The sequence below is a fragment of the Elgaria multicarinata genome, chromosome 5, assembly GCF_023053635.1.
Source record: "Elgaria multicarinata webbii isolate HBS135686 ecotype San Diego chromosome 5, rElgMul1.1.pri, whole genome shotgun sequence".
Taxonomy (NCBI): Eukaryota; Metazoa; Chordata; class Lepidosauria; order Squamata; family Anguidae; genus Elgaria; species Elgaria multicarinata.
In genome coordinates, this window is record NC_086175.1 from 40,963,204 (window position 1) to 40,984,593 (window position 21,390).

General features: G+C 42.2%; 1 protein-coding gene across 1 annotated transcript in view; it reads right to left on the reverse strand.

Moving 5' to 3' along the window:
* Positions 1-21,390, reverse strand: part of SH3RF3 (SH3 domain containing ring finger 3) — a 225,178-nt gene that overhangs the window by 17,855 nt on the left and 185,933 nt on the right. The window contains exons 6-8 of the mRNA XM_063126193.1: positions 19,679-19,849; positions 19,294-19,541; positions 16,188-16,522 (exon numbers count right to left, since the gene is read on the reverse strand). Of these exons, the coding sequence (XP_062982263.1) occupies positions 16,188-16,522; positions 19,294-19,541; positions 19,679-19,849 (754 nt within the window). The remainder of the gene's footprint in view (positions 1-16,187; positions 16,523-19,293; positions 19,542-19,678; positions 19,850-21,390) is intronic.

A 21,390-nucleotide genomic window follows, 5' to 3' on the forward strand; every position in this document is an offset into this window, starting at 1 on the left:
GCTTGTCGATGATGAACCGAAGGTAATGCTGACTGTCGTGATGGATGGCTATATGGAAATAAGCGTCCTTTAGGTCGATGGATGCAAACCAAGAGAGCCTTGTGAGGAGTGGTAGTATATTGGGGAGGGAGACCATCTGAAACTTTCTTGGGGTAATGTAGAAATTTACATCCCTTAGATCTAATATGGGATGAATTCCTCCATCACTCTTGGGAACTGTGAAATATCGGGAGTAAAAACCCCGATTTAGTTGCTGTTTTGGTACTGATTGAATGGCTCCCTTTTTTAAGAGTGAATGGACCTCCTCCTGTAGTGGCGTTGATGGTGATGTTACTCTTTGGTGCCCCGTTGGTGGCAGAGAATGGAATTCTATTCTGTAACCCCCCTCGATTATCGACAAAACCCATTTGTCCGATGTAATCTGGGACCATGCGTCGATTGTCCTCGAAAGACGATTGCCGAAGGGGGTGTGTGTGATCCTGGGAGTTATTGAGTCAAAGACGCCGCTTTTGCTGATAGTCCGGTCGTCGAAGTTGAAACTTTTGTTTTGTGGCCGGAAACTGCTTCTTTCCTTGTTGGAGTGCTGGTAGTTGTCTGGGTTGTTGCCTATCAGATTGGTATCGTGGTACGTTGGACCCGGATTTGTACCACCTCTTAGGCCTGTAATATTGTCCTTGTTGTCCTCCTCCAATCCCCATTTTCCTGGCAGTCATTCTTGCTTTATGGACCATATCCATTGCCTCATCGGTAGTCGAGTTAAAGAGGCCGACACCGTCGAACGGGAGACTTTCTATACGTGTCCTGGCTTCCTGGGAAAGGCTTGCAGATCTAAGCCAGGCATGTCTGTGTAATGCCACTGAGCCGACCATTGTTTTCGCCCCGCAATCCGACTGGTGTTTAGCCGTTGCGATCTGTTGGCGTGCCATTCTTGTAGCTTCAGCATGGAACACTCTAGCGAGCTCTCTGTGGTCGTCTCCTAGGTGCTCACACAGGGACATCATCTTTTCCCAAAGAAAAAGCTGGTATCTTGACATTGTAGCCTGGTAGTTGGCTATTTTAAGACTTAAAGATGCTGTGGAATAAAATCTACGTCCTATCGGGTCTAAATGCCTGCCTTCTCTATCGACTGGTGCTGTGTGCACCCTCTGGGAGTGTCCTTGAGCTGACTCGACTATTATTGAGTTTGGTTGGGGATGTTTAAATAAAAATTCTGCGTCCTTTTCGAAGACTCTATACATATTATCGAGTCTCTTAGAGGAAGGTTGAAGTGTTGCAGGGTCCTTCCAGTGTTCTTTGACAGACTTAGCCAACGTTGGGAGGAAAGGTATGGCTGCTGGCATGGTAGCGTCTGTGTAAATAGCTTCGAACACCGGGTCAGTCAGCTTCTCTAGCTCTTGTCTGGTTTCAATGCCTAGGGACTGCGCCATTCTTTGTACAATGTCGGCAAAGTGCCCCAGTCCCTCTGACGGTGAGACAGCTCCTTGTGACTCGACTATCGAGTTGGGAGATGGTAAGGATGGTGTTACTGAAGCTACTGATATCGAATCAGAGCAGTAGTCCTCCACTGATTGTGGAGAGGATGGGATTTGAATAGTTTGAATTTCCATCTGTTGAACTTGATGGCTTGTTTCCACAGGCCGTGACTGTCTTGTTATATCCTCTTCTTGTCTCGTCGCTTGGTTTGCAGGTATGGCCACAGTTGGTTCGGGTGCCGATAGCGATGCCGAAGGTCGACGCCGAGTCGGTGATCTTCGATATCGATCTTCAAATTCGCGCCAGTCTGCATAATGGTATGAGTGTCTAGGGGGTAATGACCACTGTGATTCCCTCTCCCAATCTCTTATAGGAGATCTGGATCGATGTTGTCCCAGATGGTAGTAAGAGTCGGATTCACGATATCGAGAGCCAAATGATCGGACTGACTCTGGAGATTGATGGAGGCTCGATATCCGATCTCGATATTCGGGTCTACTATGGTCTAAGACAGGTAAGTCGATCGGCGGTGGGGCGATCGTTTGGCCTGCCGGTAGCGGAACCAAGTCAGTGTTGCGGGCAGATGATGAGTCCCTGATTTCCCCTTCCGACAGCGAAGCTGTCGTTGTGCGGTCGGCTATCGGAGCCGATTGGGTAGTTACCCAATGGGGTGTCGGTGGTGCTAATACAGAAGTCTGTATTGACTTCAACGGTCTTTTTTCGATATCGTGGCCCTGAATCTTAGATTTCTTCTTATGTTTCGTCTCGTCAGACGACTTTGGCGTTCTCGCCTTTTTGGACAATTTCTTTGCTACTGAGGTAGCTAAGGTACGCCCTGGCGTGGCAGGGGTGTCCTGTCGGGGCCGGTCAGCTCGACTTGTTGTTGGCTGGACGGGAGCTGGAGGCACAATCGGCTCTTCTTGTGCCATAGCAGGTTTGTCCACTGCTCTAAGTGCCCTTTCCCACAGCTCAGCCCTCAATTTGTCCGCTCTGTGGCATCTCGTTAGTTTGGAGAAGGCCTGGCAATGGGGGCACGTGTCCACTTTGTGCCCTTCTCCTAAGCAGATCACACAAAAGTTGTGTCCGTCGGAAGGAGGTAGCTTCGTGCCACAATGGGCACACTTTTTAAACGGGGCCTTGGGGCCCATAAGGACCAGGTTAAGAAGAAAGGATAGCGTTTGAAAGAAATAACTCAGCAATTAAAAAAAATTTTTTTTTAGGAAGAAACAGGTGGAGTAAGATACGAAAGAAGAAAGAGAGTAATTGAAGAAAAAGAGAAGGTAAGTCTTAGCTATAATATTTAAGTATAGACGGAAGCGTTCTCGACGAGGCTGTTGCTGAGACGGTCGAAGAAGAACTGAGGGAATCTGGGCGGGAACCCCTCTGCATATGCGCAGTAGAGGGGGAGGGGTTCCCGCCCAAAATGCCTCTTAGCTATACAAGATTCCCGAAGCGGGGCTTCGCGCAGGTGCAGAGCCCCTATGTGTGATGCAGAGACCATGAAGAAGAAACGAATTTATCAGCATCTTCCACATGGCTGGTATGGCCCACAGTCTAAACTTTAGATTCTAAGGGTGTAATCCTATGCATATTTAGCTAGAAAAAAGTTCTACAATTCCCAGCATGCCCCAGCCTATGGCTCGCTAGGAGCATGTGACCAAATGGCTCTGTAAGGTCCTCTTCCTGCATTTTCTCTTTAGGTGTACACGTTGTATATTTTAAAGTGTATACCTGGAAATATAAATGAATATTCTGTCCCAGAGAGACAGATTTGTTTGTGGTTCTCTTGCTTTGTGGTAAAACCCAGGTTGTTGCTTTGTGAATTGCCCTCGGAATATTTCAGAACGGTTCCGAAACTAGAATGAGATAAGGACTGCAAATTTTATTTATTTATTGCATTTCTATACCGCCCAATAGCCGAAGCTCTCTGGGGTTTTTACAAATTTCTGCATACTAACAACTCTAGTGTGTAAATAAAAAAGTGAGATATATTTATTTAAAAGCTCTTGTTCATGTGAAGAGATTGGAGGGGGGAGGACGATAATGGGACAGTAAACATAACTATAGGAAGATTGCTGAACATAGTTCTTTTGTTATACAAATACACTAAGTGACTGATTTAGACTTGGTCTGGAAGGAATTGCTGAACATACGATACATTCATTTAGTCAAAAATGCTAGCATTGCCTCAGGAAGGACATATTATTTCAACAGTAATAATAGCATAGGGCTCTCTCTCACTGTGTTTATTTGTAAACAAAAACAAAAACACCCATATATTGTTTTGTTTTTCTGTGCGTACACCCACTGAGAAAAAACAAAATTAAGGTGTGAATTAATTTTCTTATGGCTGCAATTCGATAATGCTTTCATTTTTATTAATGATAACATAAGAATGACAAACTGGTAATTCCTAATCACGTCCACTCTGGCTCCTTTCCTTTCCTTTCCTTTCCTTTCCTTTCCTTTCCTTTCCTTTCCATTCCATTCCATTCCATTCTCCTGCCTTGCTGGTCCTACCTGTGCCTCTCAGATATCCCTGATTATGAGGAACATTTTGCAAATTTCCCCTCCTCTCAGCATGTTGAGAGGTATTGAGAAGTGTGAGCAGACAGAACCATTAGTTGCAAAGCCTGTAAAGAAAAGTTTCAGAAAATTAAAAAAAGAAAAACGGAATAAAAGATCTCTTCACTATCAAGGTGCTTGAGGAGGTTCTTGCCAGTGTTCAGTGTCAGTGGCTGGATCTTAAATTGGGGCTATATATTTAGTAGTTTTGTGTTAGAAGGTCACTGTGTCCAGGTTCTGTTCTTATATAGAAGGGCAACAGGTCTGATAAAGAATTCATGTATGTCACACACCACAGAGCAGAAGGCATTGCTCTATTTTTACCCGGCATACAATTCTGCATTGTCTTCTAAGTATCCACTTCGTTATTTGATTAGAAATTTGAGCACATTTTGCAAATTAAGGAAAGCCAGCACTTGTAGGTGTAGGAACAGGACAACTACCGAGGTCCAGAGACAATGACTAGGTAGATTGTAAAATAAAGAAGCATTCACCTGGGAAAAAGCTCCCATGTTAATTGCACATATATGAACGTTAATGTATGTGCTAGGAAGCAGCAAAGGACCACAGTTTCCAGAACTTGTGTACCATGGCCACAATCCAACGTAAAGCCAAGTACAGAAGCCCAATGAAATGAATGGGTTTAAGCTCATGTATGTCATGTAATTGTATGTAATAGTCACACATTCAGGCTACATGCTAATTCCAACTCAGAATTACTTTCCATGAAGGAATCTTGTCATGTTCTAAATGGACTTTAAATTAATAGCAAACGCTATCTCAAAATGTTTCTCCTTCGCATTTTTTTAAACTTCACTCTTTAAATGCTAAAGAGCGTGGCACAGAGCCACTTTGGATGATACTAAGAAAATTCCAGCATGGTCACTTGGGAGGAATCCTTTGATAACATTCAAGAAAAATTACTTTCTGGGGGTCGTTTGGCAATAAATTCAAAGTGGCATATGGATTTCCAGCATTTAAATAACTTCTGAACATCAAAAATGTTTAAGAAAAGTCATTTTTAAAAGCAATGTCATATTGCATTTGCAGAAGAGTTAGAGCCAACAAAAGGGGAAAATCTGCTTTATTATAGAATTTGAAGCATACTTTGTTTTGACAGCTGGGGTTCATACGTTTGGCTGGGTTAATTGCCAGCCTGAGAAATATCCATCAGCTGATTGCCAGTCTTTTGTTCCTATGCTCTAAGGCTGAAAAAAGAAAATGGCGGGGAAGATGCTAAGCATGAGATTACTCCTCTAGAGAAGTGCTTTGTGATCAGACGCCTCCATGTCTATGAAACAGATGAGACAAAGGAAATTTACAGGTCACACTCTGATATACAACCCCAGTGGGATTAAGGCCAATCATCTGTGTTAAATCTAAGCATTTCAATCTATCTGTGTTGTTGATTGGACTATACGTGACCACAGAAGGGGCGCCTACACCAGCCGCTATTGCAGGATTGTGTCGCAGTCGTCACTAATGGGGCACATGACGTTCACCTGCTCCCTCAGTGATCTCGGTTTTCCCAGAATATCCCTGACTGCTTTTGTCATGGTTTTTCCAGCTCTCTCACTTCCATTCCAAAGACCATTTGCTATGTGCCCCCCCCTTTGCGAGGTTGTTGCTGTTCGCTGTGGGTTTCAGGCTCAGCAAACAGCCAATCAGCTGTGAGGGACATGTGCATGAGTATCAGAGGTGTGCGGGAGTGGACCTGTCCACCATTGGCACATGTTTTGGATGGGTATTGGTGTGTTTTCCCACCAAGTGTGTGCGGGGTTTTCTTTAATACAAACTTCTCTCTGTGCAGGAGCGCATATTTGATGGAGTTCCTATCCCCCCATGTGTTGCTGTGTGTCTGCACTTGTGCGCATGCCTGAAGAGTCATTAAAAAAATAACTCTGCCCCATAGCCGTGGCATCTACCCACCACCACCCACTTCTGCCAATCCACATGCGCAAGCGGCGTAATGGGGCACATGTGCTCCTGCAATGGCACTCCTGAAATTGCAGTACACATCATTGCTGTGTGCCCCATGAGTGCTGATCGCGGAAGTGGGAACATTCGGAAGCATCCCTCTTCCTTTGTGAAAGAGCTGCAGGTTGAGATTAGCTCAGAGAGGCGTGATGCAAGGCATTTAAATGCTCTTTTTTCAGTGGCAGCTGCTCAAAGATGCTAAAGCAATTGTGTCCATTCCCTCTCTTTGAGGAACCTCCTGCCCAAGAATAATTTGATATGCCAACTGATGTATTTTACTATTAATAGGTTTGACTCTGCCACTAGTCTGACTTAAAGACAAAAATATGAGGAAAACAAATGTTCTTTTAGAAAACTTAAGATCCATTTAAGATCTACTGCAATAGCAAGAATATGTTTTATTTGTGGCCACAGCTATAGGCTCTGAGACGTGCGGTACTGTCCTAATCATGTTTACCTAGAAGTCTCATTGAGGTCAACGGAACTTAATACTCCAGCAAGTGTAATTAGGATTGCAACCTTAAGTACTGAACTGTGTACTGATTTCAATACTACCTTAGCTCGTTTGACTATTGTGAGTTGTTCCCTATGTTATTTAATTTATAAAGCATCGAAGTACCTAAAAATGTCTAGGAGCTGTACAACAATTAAAAACCAAATACAGGACATAAGAACATAAGTAGAGCCACGCTGGATCAGACCAAGGGTCCATCGAGTCCAGCTCTCTTCTCACTCAGTGGCCAACCAGCTGTTGACCAGGGACCAACAAGCAGGACATGGTGTAACAGGACCCTCTCAACCAGGTTTTCCCACAATCACACAGCCATCAGGACTAGTAGCCACTGATAGCCTTCTCCTCCAGGAATTTATCCAACCCCCTTTTAATCCAAATTGGTGGCCATCAATACATCTTGAGGTAGCAAATTCCATAGTTTAACTATGTGCTGTGTGAAGAAATGCTTCCTTTTATCTGTCCTAAATCTCCTACCAATTGGCTTCATGGGATGGCTCTGGGTTCTAGCATTATGGGAGCGGAAGAAAAATACCTCTCTATTCACATTCTCCAGACCATGCTTAATTTTGTACACCTCTATCATGTCTCCCCTTTGCCTCTTTTTTCCAAGTTAAATAATCCCAGCTGCTGTATCCTTCCCTCATAGGGAAGGTACTCCAGTTACTTGATCATTTTAGTTGCGTTTTTCTGCATTTCCCCCCACCCAGCTCTACAATATCTTTTTTTTTAAGGTGTGGTGACCAGAACTGTACACAGTGGTTGCACCATAGACTTGTATAAAGGCAATATGATACTGGCAGTTTTATTCTCAATTCCTTTTCTAATAATGCCTAATATGGAGTTTGCTTTCTTTACAGGAGCTGCACATTTTGCTTGAAGATGTGATTTCAAGAAGATGTGCTTTTCAACAGAGCCTGATCCAGCAAAAGAACATCATCTGAATGTTCTTTGTCTCATGTTTCATGGGAACCAAAAAGCAGCTACAAGAGAAAACAGAGTGGACCTTCTAGACATGCCAGGTTTCTAATGAATCATGTGACAATTTCAGAGCCAAAATCATTCTTCTGGGGTGGGGAAGGATATGGGCCATGTGCACTGGATACAACCCCATATGTGTATTGAAAGGAAATAGAACTTTAGCAGTACATACGTTATGCTTGAGCTTTTATCATTGCAACACAAAACTTGGCAGCACTATATTTCTATAGTTAAAACAAATTAGAAATGAAGAGAAGCAGCGTGTGCAGCTGCATGCTATTTGGTAATGCTTATTTTATCATCTTCTGGATTCAAAATCCTTATTGTGACTTCAAAATGCACTAGTTCAAAATAAAGGGCAAGGATTATAATCAATGCACTAAACTGAAATGAAATTCCAGCTTGAAATCATTTAAGGTTAAACATACCGAATGCCAAATTTTGTCTTAAACACTGTCAATGCTTACTGACTGATAGCCCAAAATAGAGTTTGCCTTGGCAGAATGCTTTGAGAATATACCAGAGGTGCTCATAGTAAGCTCACATTTCATAATGAATAGGTTTTTCTGCTTAATGTGAATTTTAAGATACACACCATATTAAATCAAAGAGTTGGCCATTTCAAAATGTTTCAAAACCAGTAACCTGTCTTCCTCCTAATGGCTATGTGGAGATAAAAGCACTGTTTTGCCTTTTAGACAAGCTTAGACGAGAAATAGTTGAAATACAGATGTTAATCCTTAGTCAACTCTGTCTTTAGGATGTATGGTTACAAAATGATCATATCAGTATTTTGATTCAAGCCAATTTAAATGAGCAATTTGGATGAGGTTTAAAAAATACTCTAATACTGAAATAAGAGGACAATAAATCACATTTTTCTACAACAGAAATGTGAGTTCTACCATACCGATTTTGTTCATTTTTGTTTTAAACTGACGCTTGAGCAGTGTAGACATGCAAAAAATTGTGAAAGTTCAAAGCTCGAGTTTTAATAGCCAAACAGTATGTTAGCAAGAATAGTCTCTCTGCCAGAAGCAAAAATGGTGTTTCTTGCTGTTGCTATGTCAACAAGTGAAGCCTTTCTGCCAGAAACAAAGATGGCAGCTCCTGCTAGTCAGTTTTTCTCCTTTGCCTCCATTAAAAACGAAAAGCCCATCCTGGCCAGAAGCAAAGATGGTGTGAGCTGCCACCACTCCTTCAAAAAGTACAGCTTCTCTGCCACAGACAAAGATGGTGCCCACCGCTGTGTTTACCCATCCTCCCTTCAAATACTATAGATGCTGCACATGCATATAAAAGGCTTGCCCTAACCATAAGGGAATGAGGGGAAACTTTACTAATATAAAATAAACGAAATCGGGGAGGAGGAGGCGGCAGCAAGAGAATGTCAGTGAATTACACCTCATCTTGAGTATTGTGTCAAGTTCTGGGCTCCACATTTCAAGAAGGATGCAGACAAGCTGGAGCATGTTCAGAGGAGGGCAACGAGGATGATCAGGGGTCTGGAAACAAAGCCCTATGAGGAGAGACTGAAAGAACTGGGCATGTTTAGTCTGGAGAAGAGAAAATCGAGGGGAGACATGATAGCACTCTACAAATACTTGAAAGGTTGTCACACAGAGGAGGGCCAGGATCTTTTCTCGATCCTCCCAGAGTGCAGGACACGGAATAATGGGCTCAAGTTACAGGAAGCCAGATTCCGGCTGGACATCAGGAAAAATTTCCTGACTGTTAGAGCAGCATGACAATGGAACCAATTACCTAGGGAGGTCATGGCCTATTCCACACTAGAGGCATTCAAGAGGCAGCTGGACAGCCATCTGTCAGGTATGCTTTAAGGTAGGTTCCTGCAATGAGCAGGGGGTTGGACTTGATGGCCTTGTAGGACCCTTCCAACTCTGTCAGGTATGCTTTAAGGTAGGTTCCTGCAATGAGCAGGGGGTTGGACTTGATGGCCTTGTAGGACCCTTCCAACTCTGTCAGGTATGCTTTAAGGTAGGTTCCTGCAATGAGCAGGGGGTTGGATTTGATGGCCTTGTAGGACCCTTCCAACTCTACTATTCTATGATTCTATGCAGCAAGGCTCTTGCCTTACTTGCATAAGGGCAAATATGGCCTCCCATCTGCTTATACAGCGACTTTAAAAGTCCAACTCCTTTCAGGCTTCCCAACAGATGGGATTTTCTTATTGCCAGCAACACTACTCAGAATTGCAATTTGCAGTATGTTTCACCCTCAAACTACTAGCGTCCATGGCGACATAGGCTTTATACTAGACTGTTCAGGTTACACTTTTAAGCTGATAGTTATAATGTATGCCAACATTGGAAGAGTGGTTGAGAATAGTGATGCCACCGAATTTCATAATTAGTTGGCTTGCTGGTCGAAACCCATGCATACATAATGCTCACCTTTGTAGCAAGCTTGGATTGCTGTCATATGAATTCGTATTAATTTCGGAATTGATTGCGAGCTTCAGAACAGGTCTAGCATGCATTGAAAGTACGACATTTCCATGCATGTGCTGATGGGGTTAATTTAACCTTTTCTTTCTTAAGGAAATGTGATGATGTCACCTTAACTCTTGAGTGAAAGGACTTTTTTTCTTGCTTGGGAAGTAAAAGTGTACTTTGGTGGGTGCTGGTGGGAGGCACTGGAGTCTGTCTGTGAGAGGGATACTGGAAAGAAAATCTAAGCAGGAGGAAATAGCTGTGGTGTGGCACGGGCTGGTCCAGTTGGCTAGCAAGGTGGAATGCAGGGCTTTGGTAGATGTAGTTAGTTGCTGACTTGGAGATTAACTAAACTTTCTGGACAAAATATGTTTCTGGGATGGGGCAATGCTTATAAACTCATGGACAAGAAACAGTAAAAGCAAGTTGGTTACCCCTCGACCCCCACCCATTTTCTTTTTGATAAACAAAAGAGCTAGACTTGATTATCAGGGAGGCCACGTGAAAACAACCACTCACGAAGGGCTAAATAATGTGGTGACACATGATGTCGTGACATGATTCCAAACTCCAGCTCCCAAGATGAAGTCTAATGTTTCACATGTACAAAACCCCACATACATAGAACGAGATCTTGAATTAAAGAACTCTCATTCGAGATTACACAGAGAAATTATGAGGTACATTCTAGGCATCAAACAACAATAAAGATGCACTGTGGATGATAAATTAATGAACTGTTTCCAGAAGCAACAATGTATCTACCATGTTATCAGTGACTGGCTGATGTTTTGGAGAAGTTTAATCAAAATTCTCATCACAAGTTAAAAGTGGATTTTTCAGAAAGAATAATTAGGTAATACCAGTGTAATTTGTTTCATTAGATTATGCTACTGGAGCACACTTAGTTCATTCAAATAAGCAGTATTACCTGAAGTGGCAAACAGTAGCCAAATTCTTTACCAGGGAAATTGGCATATGAATAATTACTTGATATGAAATCATAGGGTATTTGTAATTATCTTAACAGGATACATTTAACCTACTTGAAAAGAAAACTCCATTCAGTGACTTTAAGAAATAATACACACCAGCTCATCATCTTTGGCTGTGGTTCCAGATAATCATTAACATACATAGCTAGTAAGTACTAGACAAAAGAAATGGATGCAATCTCTTTTCTGTTGAACTGTAATTGATGTGTGGTTTTAATTATCCCTTCTAAAGTAGTTTGCATATATCTTCTCTTTTTTGTCTTAATCCTCCCTAGAGTCAAACTGCAGTGCTAAGCTTTCCCACATCCTCAGCTGTCCCATTGCTCTCACTTGAAACATCTTGTTTACTGTCACAACTTTGACATCAGGGAATGCCCTAATAGCTCCTCTCCTCTGCCCTACAGGGTTTTTCTCTATTCTTTTGCTCGTGCCAATATCATAGCTCTCTTTGTAAAAAAACAACTGATCTCCAAAATTGGCCTGATCCAGATTTCCTAGAGAAGAATGCTGGTGAGCTTTGGAATGGGGAGGGTTTGGAAATAAGCTGGGCCAATTATGAGCTGAACCAAACTCTCCTCAGAAATTTGGCTTGACTCATAATTAGTTCAGCCCGGTGCCATCTGTCCCCAGCCTGCTGCTGATTTCTTCCCACTACCAACCTTGCAAAGTGGCAGAGAAAGTAAGCTGGTAGCCGGGAAGACATGACAGTGAAGGATCCACCTTTATCCTATTGTATTCTGAGTAACCCAATAGCAATTCCAAACATGCTGAGAAGCACTCCACCACCAGTTTAGCTCACACCATAGAAGATAAAATCGAGAATCAAAAGTATCTTGATAGGCTGGAACACTGGGATAAAACCAACAAGATGAAAAGCTACAGCGATAAATGTAAAGTCCTTCATTTAGGTACAAAGAAAGTAAAAGACACAAGACGAGAATGGGGTGGGTGGGTCTTGGCTTGTTGGCAGTACATGTGAAAAGGATCTAGGTGACTTAGTGGAACCTGAACCAGCAGTGTGATGTGGCTACTAGAAAGCGAACGCCATCTTAAGCTGCATTAACAGAAACATAGGCCCAGTTCACACGTCACAACAGCCCATGGTTAAAAGTCCGAGGATTGTTGAAAGTAAGGTGTGAGCAAGTGAGTGTGCTGGTTTTCCAGCCACCCACTCTCTTGCTGCAGCCCCTGTGTCCCTGGGTTTTTACTGTGACATCCAAACCCAGAACTCTAGATTGTCTGTTTCCCAATCACCAAGTTAGGGGTTTGGATATCATAAAACATGAACATTTTGTCAGAATTCTTTGAAGAAGCTTGGAAAGACTGAACCCATTTCAAATTGTGGTAGGCAGGTTTTGATAATCTCTAATCCCATCTTGTTTAATTCCTGCTTCTATTCCACTTTTCATTAAAACGTTAGAACATAGAAAAGCCATTTTGTATGTCCACAACTGCTCAGTCTTTGCTTAGGTTAACAGGAATCATGACATTTGTGATGAGTGTGTGGAAACCTGTTCTGGATGGGGTTGCACTCCCTCTGAAGAAGCAGGTTCGTAGCTTGGGGTTCTCCTAGAACCATCTCTTGTCACTTGAGGCTCAGGTGGCCTCGGTGGCATGGAGTGCCTTCTACCAGCTTTGGTTGGTGGCCCAGCTACACCCCTATCTGGCTTCAGTTGTCTATGCTCTGGTAACCTTCAAATTAGATTACTGCAATGCACTCTATGTGGGGCTGCCTTTGAAGATGGTTTGGAAGCTGTAGCTTGTGCAAAAAGCAGCAGCCAGATTGATAACTGGAGCCAGAAGGTTTGAGCATGTAAGACCCACTCTTGCATTGGCTGCCTGTATGTTTCCAAGCCCAATTCAAGGTGCTAGTTTTAACCTATAAAGCCCTACACGGCTTGGGACCACAATACTTGACGGAACGCTTTTACCTACATGAACCTACCCGAACACTACGTTCAACATCTAAGGTCCTCCTCCGGGGCCTACTCCAAGGGAACCTTGGAGGGTGGCAACAAGAGAGAGGGCCTTCTTTGTGGTGGCCCCTCAACTGTGGAACAATCCCCCTGATGTCATCTTCGGCACCTGGTCAAGACTTTTCTGTTCTCCCAGGCATTTAGCAATATGTAATGAGCCTGGGTCTGTTTTTTTGGCTCATCATTTGTAAAGTTGTTATAGTGGTTTTAAATGTATGTGCATTTTGCATGTTTTTGTGGTTTTTAATTTTTGTATATTGTTTTTAAGTGTTTTTATCTTATGTGAACCACCCAGAGAGCTTCAGCTATGGGGAGGTATACAAATACAATAAAATAAATAAATAAAATGTGGAGGGGCATATGAGAGCAGTGGCTCCACCCACATTGGCCAGTAGCCCTGCCTACTGCTGGCATGCAACCCCCAATGTCCTGGCCCAGTCCTAATTCAACCCTCGTGTTGGAAGTGGTTCCCCACTTTGGTATAGGCAAAGTCCTTAATTCAGTGCAATTCTGCTGAGAATAGAAATAAAACTGATAGTGATAGAAATAATCCTACTCATAGGTTTCTCATGAAAAATTTGTGCATGGCGCCCATCAGAGCTGTGCAACTCTAGCTCACTTTGGGAAACCATCCATTTAAATGTAGGCCAGGTTTAAATTATGGGCAAGGTTTTTATTTTGTTTTTTAAAAGAATTACCAAAACGAGGAGAGATGTTTTATTTCAAAGGCAAAGGCTGATGATTCAAGTAGGAGGACAGTATGCTACTAAGGAGCATACCGTCTACACAGAAGTACGGTCAGTTAAACCTGTCCTATTTTATAGGACTTTGGGGCTGAATGGCTAAAACATGCTATCACAACTATTCTAAAACTGAAATATCTGAATAGATTTTTTAAATATATGCACAGTAGAATTATGTGCATATATTGGCCCCATGTGGGGGAAGGATAGTTTCCTAGAATTAACAGGAATGTCATTACTTCTCTTTATCTATTCAGTGTGATGTTTCTGATTTTAACTGTGTTGTGCATTAATTACATTGAGAGAAGAGTGGTGGAGGGACAGACAGACAGACAGAGGTTTCTGCTTCTTCACTACAGAAATAGAAAACACAGGTTTTATTTTTCCAAATCTAAAACGAATGTCTTGTAGCTGTAATTGTCGGTTCTTGGTCAGCAACTAGCTTTCCTGAGGACCACTTTGAGAAGAAAATGGTGGATCAGCATGTTGAATCCCTCCTTGGAATGCTCTTTTCTCAAGTCCAGTTATCATGACACTACCGATTCAACATCTTTTTTGCATATATAGGCCTAGATTTGCCTAGGTGCTCCAGCTGGTGAAATCTAAAGTAGAAGTTTGGAGAAACTATTGGAGAAAGTGACTTTACATCACTTTGCCACACAGTGATATTGGGTTAGATACAGATTTAGGCAACTGGGCTGGCTGAAGCAGACTTTCCTGCCCGTTCCTCCCCACCCTCCTAAAAAACACACTACACAGAGTCAGGGGACCCTGCTGAATGGGGTGGATTGTGGACTAAGGTATGGGGGTGAGGCGGGAATCCTAAAAAAACCAAAACAAAAAAAACTGAGCAGAGGCGACTTCCATGAGCAGAACTTTTTGATTGCAACAGAACTAAGTTGATTTTAAAAATGATACTGATAACATATCAGAATGTTTAGCTGATAAGGCAAGGCAGTTTTAATATTAAATAGATCAGTTAAATATAAAGAGCCATTACATGGCTGGAGCTTCTTTGGAAAGAAAGAAAGAAAGAAAGAAAGAAAGAAAGAAAGAAAGAAAGAAAGAAAGAAAGACTTATACTTTACATTTCCATTTGGGATACAGTAATCCTTTGTGCTACACAAAGGCTTCGGACATTCTAGAAGGGAGACCAGATGATCCATATAAAAGCTCATAGTCTTTTAGTTCTGAAGCTGATGACTGTTCATGAGGTGTCCTTCATCAAACTCAGCAGATTGCCAACCCCCAACAAGAATAAAACCAGCAATCCAAGAGAAAAGGGTCAGTATCTTCCTCTCCTACAGTTCAGCTATCTAGGCAGAGTATAATCAGGAAGGTGTGCAATCAGTTTCCCATGGACAGACGTCATCACTGATGTATGGGGATTGTTAGCAAAGTGTATCCTCTGTACAAAAGCAAAATACTTCATTTCTTAAGGGCCTAACAGGCTGAAGATGTTTAAAGGAGCTTGACACTAGCTTTCATTAACAACACATTTAAATACGTTGACATTGAAAGATTGCTCCCAAGGCTGAATCCTAAAAGCCTGGACCTACAAGATATCAATCACATATTGCAACGAGTCATATTTAATCCTGTCCTCTCTCTCTCTTTTTTAGTGAAGCACGGCAATGCAATTTTCTGAAAGAAATGGAGATGTTTACAGTACTGTTAAAAAAGCCTCAGCTATTTATAAGTCATTGTTTTAATATGCCTCTGACTCCAAGCCCCCAAGGCCTAAAACTCATATAACATCTTCTATGTAACTAGGAAGGCAGCTTTCTGCAAATTTGGCCATATGGCAACGGAGTCCGTGACACTTCTCTGATGGCTTTCTGTGCTGTTTCAAATTTGTAGGGTTTAGACAAAGAACATGTTAATAGTCAGGAGAGAAAAATACAACAGATGGAGACCTGAACAGATTTCTTTATGTGCAGGTGGGCACTCAACCAATCAGCAGCTCCAAGCTAAATCACTAAAAGAAGTATGGAAATAGCTTTAGGCTATTGATGCTCAGCATTAAAACTGTTTTTACTAATACACACATGTACCTGATGGGCTTAAAGGGCCATTAACAAATGCGAAGAAGATATCTGGCAACTTCTAGATGGGCTTTTATTTCTCCATATTTAGGGCCTGGGACGAGATAATATGGACCCAGGAAGCTAATTAAACCTGCAATGGTCCTGAACATTAACAAAGAAAAGATAATTAGTGTAAAAACTGGATTTGTGAAGAAGGTCCAATTTTAAATGAGAATGTCTAAAGATAATAGGATGATTGTATTGATGATAGTGGTGTTTTATTATTATTATACCTATATCCTGTTCTTATCATAAGCCCCAGTTTAAATCCAGGTTGCTAATCAGGCCTACACCCACTTATCTTGAAGAATTCTGCAGCATCAGCTGCTCCCTGACCACGCACTGGACCCTATATTTACGATTGTTAGGGATCGGTGTAAATTCTGCTCTACTCCACTTCTTTGCTGTAACAGAGACATCAATTACCTTTTCGTTTTTCCTCTCTTCTGCTTTGCAGGCTGTGTTGGTTGGGCTGCAAGTTGCCAGGCTACTGATGGGCCCACTTCCTGCTTCACCATTCAGGTTGACTGCCGTGACATTGGGAGGAGTAATTGCTGCTGCAGCTGAAGTGAGGGGGATCATGGGCCTGGCACATTGCGCCCCAGGGATGACATGCACAGGGGAGTGGTGGATGTGTTGTGGAGAAACCACAGAGTGTGGCCTGACCACAGTTGCTGGGAGGCGGGATGGGGAGTTCTGGGGTCTTAGTGGTGAGACGGTAGCTGTGGGCCGGTCCTGCGCCTGCACAGAAGGATGCACAACTGGGAAGAAAAGGAGAGAGAAGGGGAATAGTAAGAAAAGGACTTGACTGCAACTAACACTGTCAAGATAGCAAAAGGCGTACTAGGCACCTTTAAAGGTATAGTTCAGGTTAAAACTCTTTAAGTATAGCTCATCTGAAATACAAAATGTCCAGTGGGTGGATTTGCCACATCATAACATCAGAAGTAACTGTACTGAAAAGATGTGCTAGCATGGTACAAACAGTATTTAAAAAACAAGACTTTATGACATCCACTTTCTAATTTATTTTGCAGTCTGTAGGAAGATCCTCAAGCACATTCAACCCAGAAGCCAATTTAATTCAAAGCAAATGCGTTTAGGAACTGGGTGAGATGAGTTACTTTTTTGCAAAGACAATAAATGATACCCTGTTAAAACTACTGAGACCCAAAGCTGATGTTACTTTAAAGGTGAAGCCAGCAGCTACGTATTTTTTATTCTAGAGTAAGCACAGGGACACCCAATCTGGATCAGAACCCCACACAGCAGTCAGGGAGCCTTTTATTCTTTCATCCCACTATGGTCCTGATGAGGGAGCCTGTGCCATTTATATTACCTAATAATGTTCCATTTGCTTTAAGGGTCACTATTTGGCAATCAGAATTAGGGTTGTATGAACTGTGTAAAATCCATTCCTTCAGTGTTCCACAGATTGTCAGGTGCCTTTCATTCTGTTATCTGCCCATCAGTGGAATCAGTTTTGTTTCCGTTTCTGAATTGGCGCAAATATGCATTTGTGCAAATACGAAATTGCACAATTTGCAGGTGCAAAATGTGCTAATTCCCTAAAATGCACATTTTCATGCTTTAGCTTATGAGGAAAATGCACATTTTTGGCCATTTTTTTGCATATTTTTCTATGCCAAAATTTATACATTCCAAAAAGTTAGAAAAACGATCTGCAAGTCTGCAGAATCCGCCCAACAGGAGGGAAGCTGATCTGCTGTAGAATCCGTGGGTGGGATTCATAAAAATCCAAACTCATTTGGTTCTGTTGTGGATTTCTCCAACATCCCTAATAAGAATTGCAGGTACATGGTCCCCCAATCTGGGCTGGCACCTTGGGGCTGGGGGGGGGATGTTAAATCCCCGCCCCCACATATTAGAGTCCTGATAGTCCTGATCTGTATGGGGAGCCCTGCACTTACTCTAGAGGAAAAAGGTAATGTCTGTTTTGACCCAAAAACGTTCCTCACCTATGAACATAGGAAGAGGCCTTATTCCAGGTCAAACTATTCTCCGCCCAACCCAGTATTGCCTACTCTGACTTTCAGCACCTCTCCAGGGCCTTGGGCAGAAAAGAGTCATGCTATCTGCTCCTTTTAGCTGGAGATGCCAAGGATTGAATTTGGAATCTTCTGCTTGGAAAACATCTGTTCTAGTACTGAACGATGGTTTCTAGTGCTATGCCTATAGTTTTTGTCATTATTGGGGCATAGTCTTTATCACACAAGACTTATCAGTTATCACAGAATTTCAAGGATGAATTAGACATCATAGGGAGATAGGAAGCTGCTTTAAACTGAGTCGGACCATGGGTCCATGTAGCCCAGTATTGTTGACACAAACTGGCAGCCGCTCTCCAGGGTTTCAGGCAGGAATATTTCCTATCCCTATGTGAGATGTTGGGGGTTGGGGGGCACCTTCTGCCTATGTTCTGCTGCTCAACAATGTCCCCTCCCCTCAAGCTATGAACCCTCCCCTCAAGGTTACCCTAGTGCAGGACAGATCATCAAATTCAAACATTCTCTATGGAATACCTCTTACGATAAACATATCTAAATGTAATTTTAAAATCTCCCAAAACTCTTCATCCTTGTTATTTTTCCTTCCTCTAAGTTCCATCAGAATCTGTACAGCTTGCATCAATTTATTATTTTAAATATATTCTTCTCAAAGCTTTTTTTTAAAACAAAAAACCAAAAAAAGAAAGAAAAAAAGATCTCTGTTAATGTATTCATTTCACTAAAAAGTCAGGGATAGCTCACCCTGAGACTGAAGCAGTCATTTAACCCTCAAGTCCACACTGTGGTACCTCTGCCAGATGTTTTGTTTAAATTGCTCAGGACAAATGAGATAACTCTGCAGGATAGGAAAGCAATCTGGTGGACATCAGAAAACATTTCTGAAACGGCTTTGAAATTGCCACAGGGATACATAATTTATTTTATTTACTACGCATTATAGCCAATTGTGTAAAAGCAGAATAAATTCTGCTCGAGATTCTTCTTTGAATCGAGAATGCCATCTTAAAAGAAGGTACATTACCGAATGCATATATTCTATTTACGTTTAAAAACATAGATGTATTTTAGACATCTGGATTTATCACTTGAGTTTGCTCTGCAGAGTAAACACCCTTCATCTTTCAAAGCCCAATAAAAGGTTATAAAATGTTAAGCCATGCACTGCTTGTTAGGTGTTACCCTTCTTAGCATGCAGGATGTTTTATGTGGATGTTTTATGCTCTCAAAATGAATTTGTGTAAATATTTGTAGGCGGCGTAATTGATTTCAGCTGCAGCTACAGGACAACCTGATAAACAAAATGTAGTTCCCGGCAATCAATAAATACTACCCTAAATATCACAGGCAAATAAAAACCTATTCTTAATACATGCTGAGTTTTAAATAGAGTGAAAGATTTTCTAAGGAAACCGACAGAGACAAAAGGCTTCCAGTGGCTTGTTCATAAGAGATATGAGCAGATCTGGAGAACGGAACGCCCGGATATGAAGGACTACACGTACCCATTTGCACAGAATTGCGAGGCTGGATGATGGTTTGCTGAGAGGAATACCGCGAGCAGTTACTCATCTGCGGGGAAGCCGTTGGCAGCTGGGGTTGAGTGGGAGGGGTAGTGATTGGAACGGCTGGTCTGATAACAGTAGCAGTGTTTGTAAGAGCTGGGCCTCCGGGGTGAACAGCTCCTGGAGAGCCTTTCGCTGTTGGAGACCCGCCAGCTAAGTTCCTGGGCTGACCAGCTCCTGCAGGAACCCTGTGGGGGGGGGGGAGGGGAGAGAGAAAGAGAGAGAGGAATTGGGATGTGAACATTCTTTACAGAGATACAAGAAATAAAATGGCATCCTCTTCAAGTGTCTGAACTTCAATGCTGAACTTTCCACTACCTCTCACCTGGAAACAGGAGTTACATAATTGCCTGGAAAGACTCCAGACATGCCATTTCTCAAAGATGTCCCTTTGAACCAGCCATCCTGACACTTCTCAATAACGCGATACATTTCGCCCTTACGTAGCTCCAGTTCATCGGCCTTCTGGGGCTTGTATGCATACAATGCCAAGTAGCTGTAAGAAAGAACATAAACAGTGAACGGATGCAATTGAAAGATCTGACCATCAGGTTGTATTTCAGTTTAACCCAGACAGTGCTGCTTATTAGCAATAATATTTCGAGTACATAGGTGAGAGGCAAACTCCTAAAGTGGTAAACCAGGTAAAGAATGGGGAAGTGTATTAATAAAAAGTATTAAGAGACAACTCAAAGACTGTCTCCAGGTAAAGTTATGCATGAGTTTTAAAGTTGCACTGTAATTAACTTACTCTGTTGGTTTCAATAACAGAGTCACAACTAACTTTGTCTGGATATGGGGGACTGAAATGAAACACAACAATAACTTATGAGGATTAAAATGTTTCAATGATCAAGAAATGCTGCAAATTTTTTTTTGTTTTGTTTTTAATCATTTAGCAGTTTACAACTAACCAGCGGAACTAATTACAAGGGAGTATTGAAACCGGTAATATTTGAAAAAATACTAGAAATAATTTATAAAGGAGACAATTCCAAACACTCCCTGATAATTGATATATAAGTGCTCTTTGAAAGTGCAAAAGGATGGATCGTGTTATATAAAACTGCATTTACTCTGCTAAATTCTGTGAGAATTTCTTATAACAGGAGTAGGAGAAGATTAGGCCATTTCTACACCTGCCTTTTTTACCATGATTGTCCCGGGATCGTTCCTGTGCATGCAAATGACACACAGGGGATCCCGGGAGCAGGCAGGGATGATCCCTCCATTTTCCTGGGATAACCCCTAGGTGTAGAAAGGGCCTTAGTCTCACAGAACAGATTAAAAAAAGAAAAGAAAAACTGAATGCTATAACCACTGTGACTGTAAACTGCAGCCAATAAAATGATGCATGGCTTCTGAAAATTTCAATTTCTAGGAAATATAATTTGAAGGATAAATCCTGTAGGTTTCCTTTATTCCTTTATGGTGCCAGTATTCTTTTTGCAGGCAGTAATTAGTAGAACACTTACATTTTGTAACAACTCCTCTAGGCACATTTTGCTTGCAGCACACAACATTATGATCAAATAATTTATATTTATATCTGACGACAGACTTGAGAAAGCATTGCAGCATTCTGTCTTGGTCATGTACCTCCAGTATCAGAGGAATTAAGCCAAGGTACACCAGTTGCTGGGGAACATGAGTGGGAGAGTGCTGTTGTACTTGTGGGTTTCCCATCAACAGCCAGCCTGCCACTGTGTGGGCAGAATGCTGGACCCTTGATCTGATCCAGCATGGTTCTTCTTATGCGTGTGCAAAGGACCATGTTCATTAGCATGGGTCATGTTATCTGGCACTGTTGCAATCTGTGCTGGGCAGCACAAACACGGCAGACACAGAGATCGACACTATCCTCAACTGCTTGGCGACACCAGACTACAGGATCAGAGTCAAGATTCCCAATGTTAAGGGAAAGGGAAGTGCTGGAAGGCTGCCTTGACCCCAACATTGCTATGTTTTCAGCGCCAGGTCAAGACTTTTCTCTTCTCCCAGGCATTTAACAGCATTTAACAGCATATGCTAAGTTTG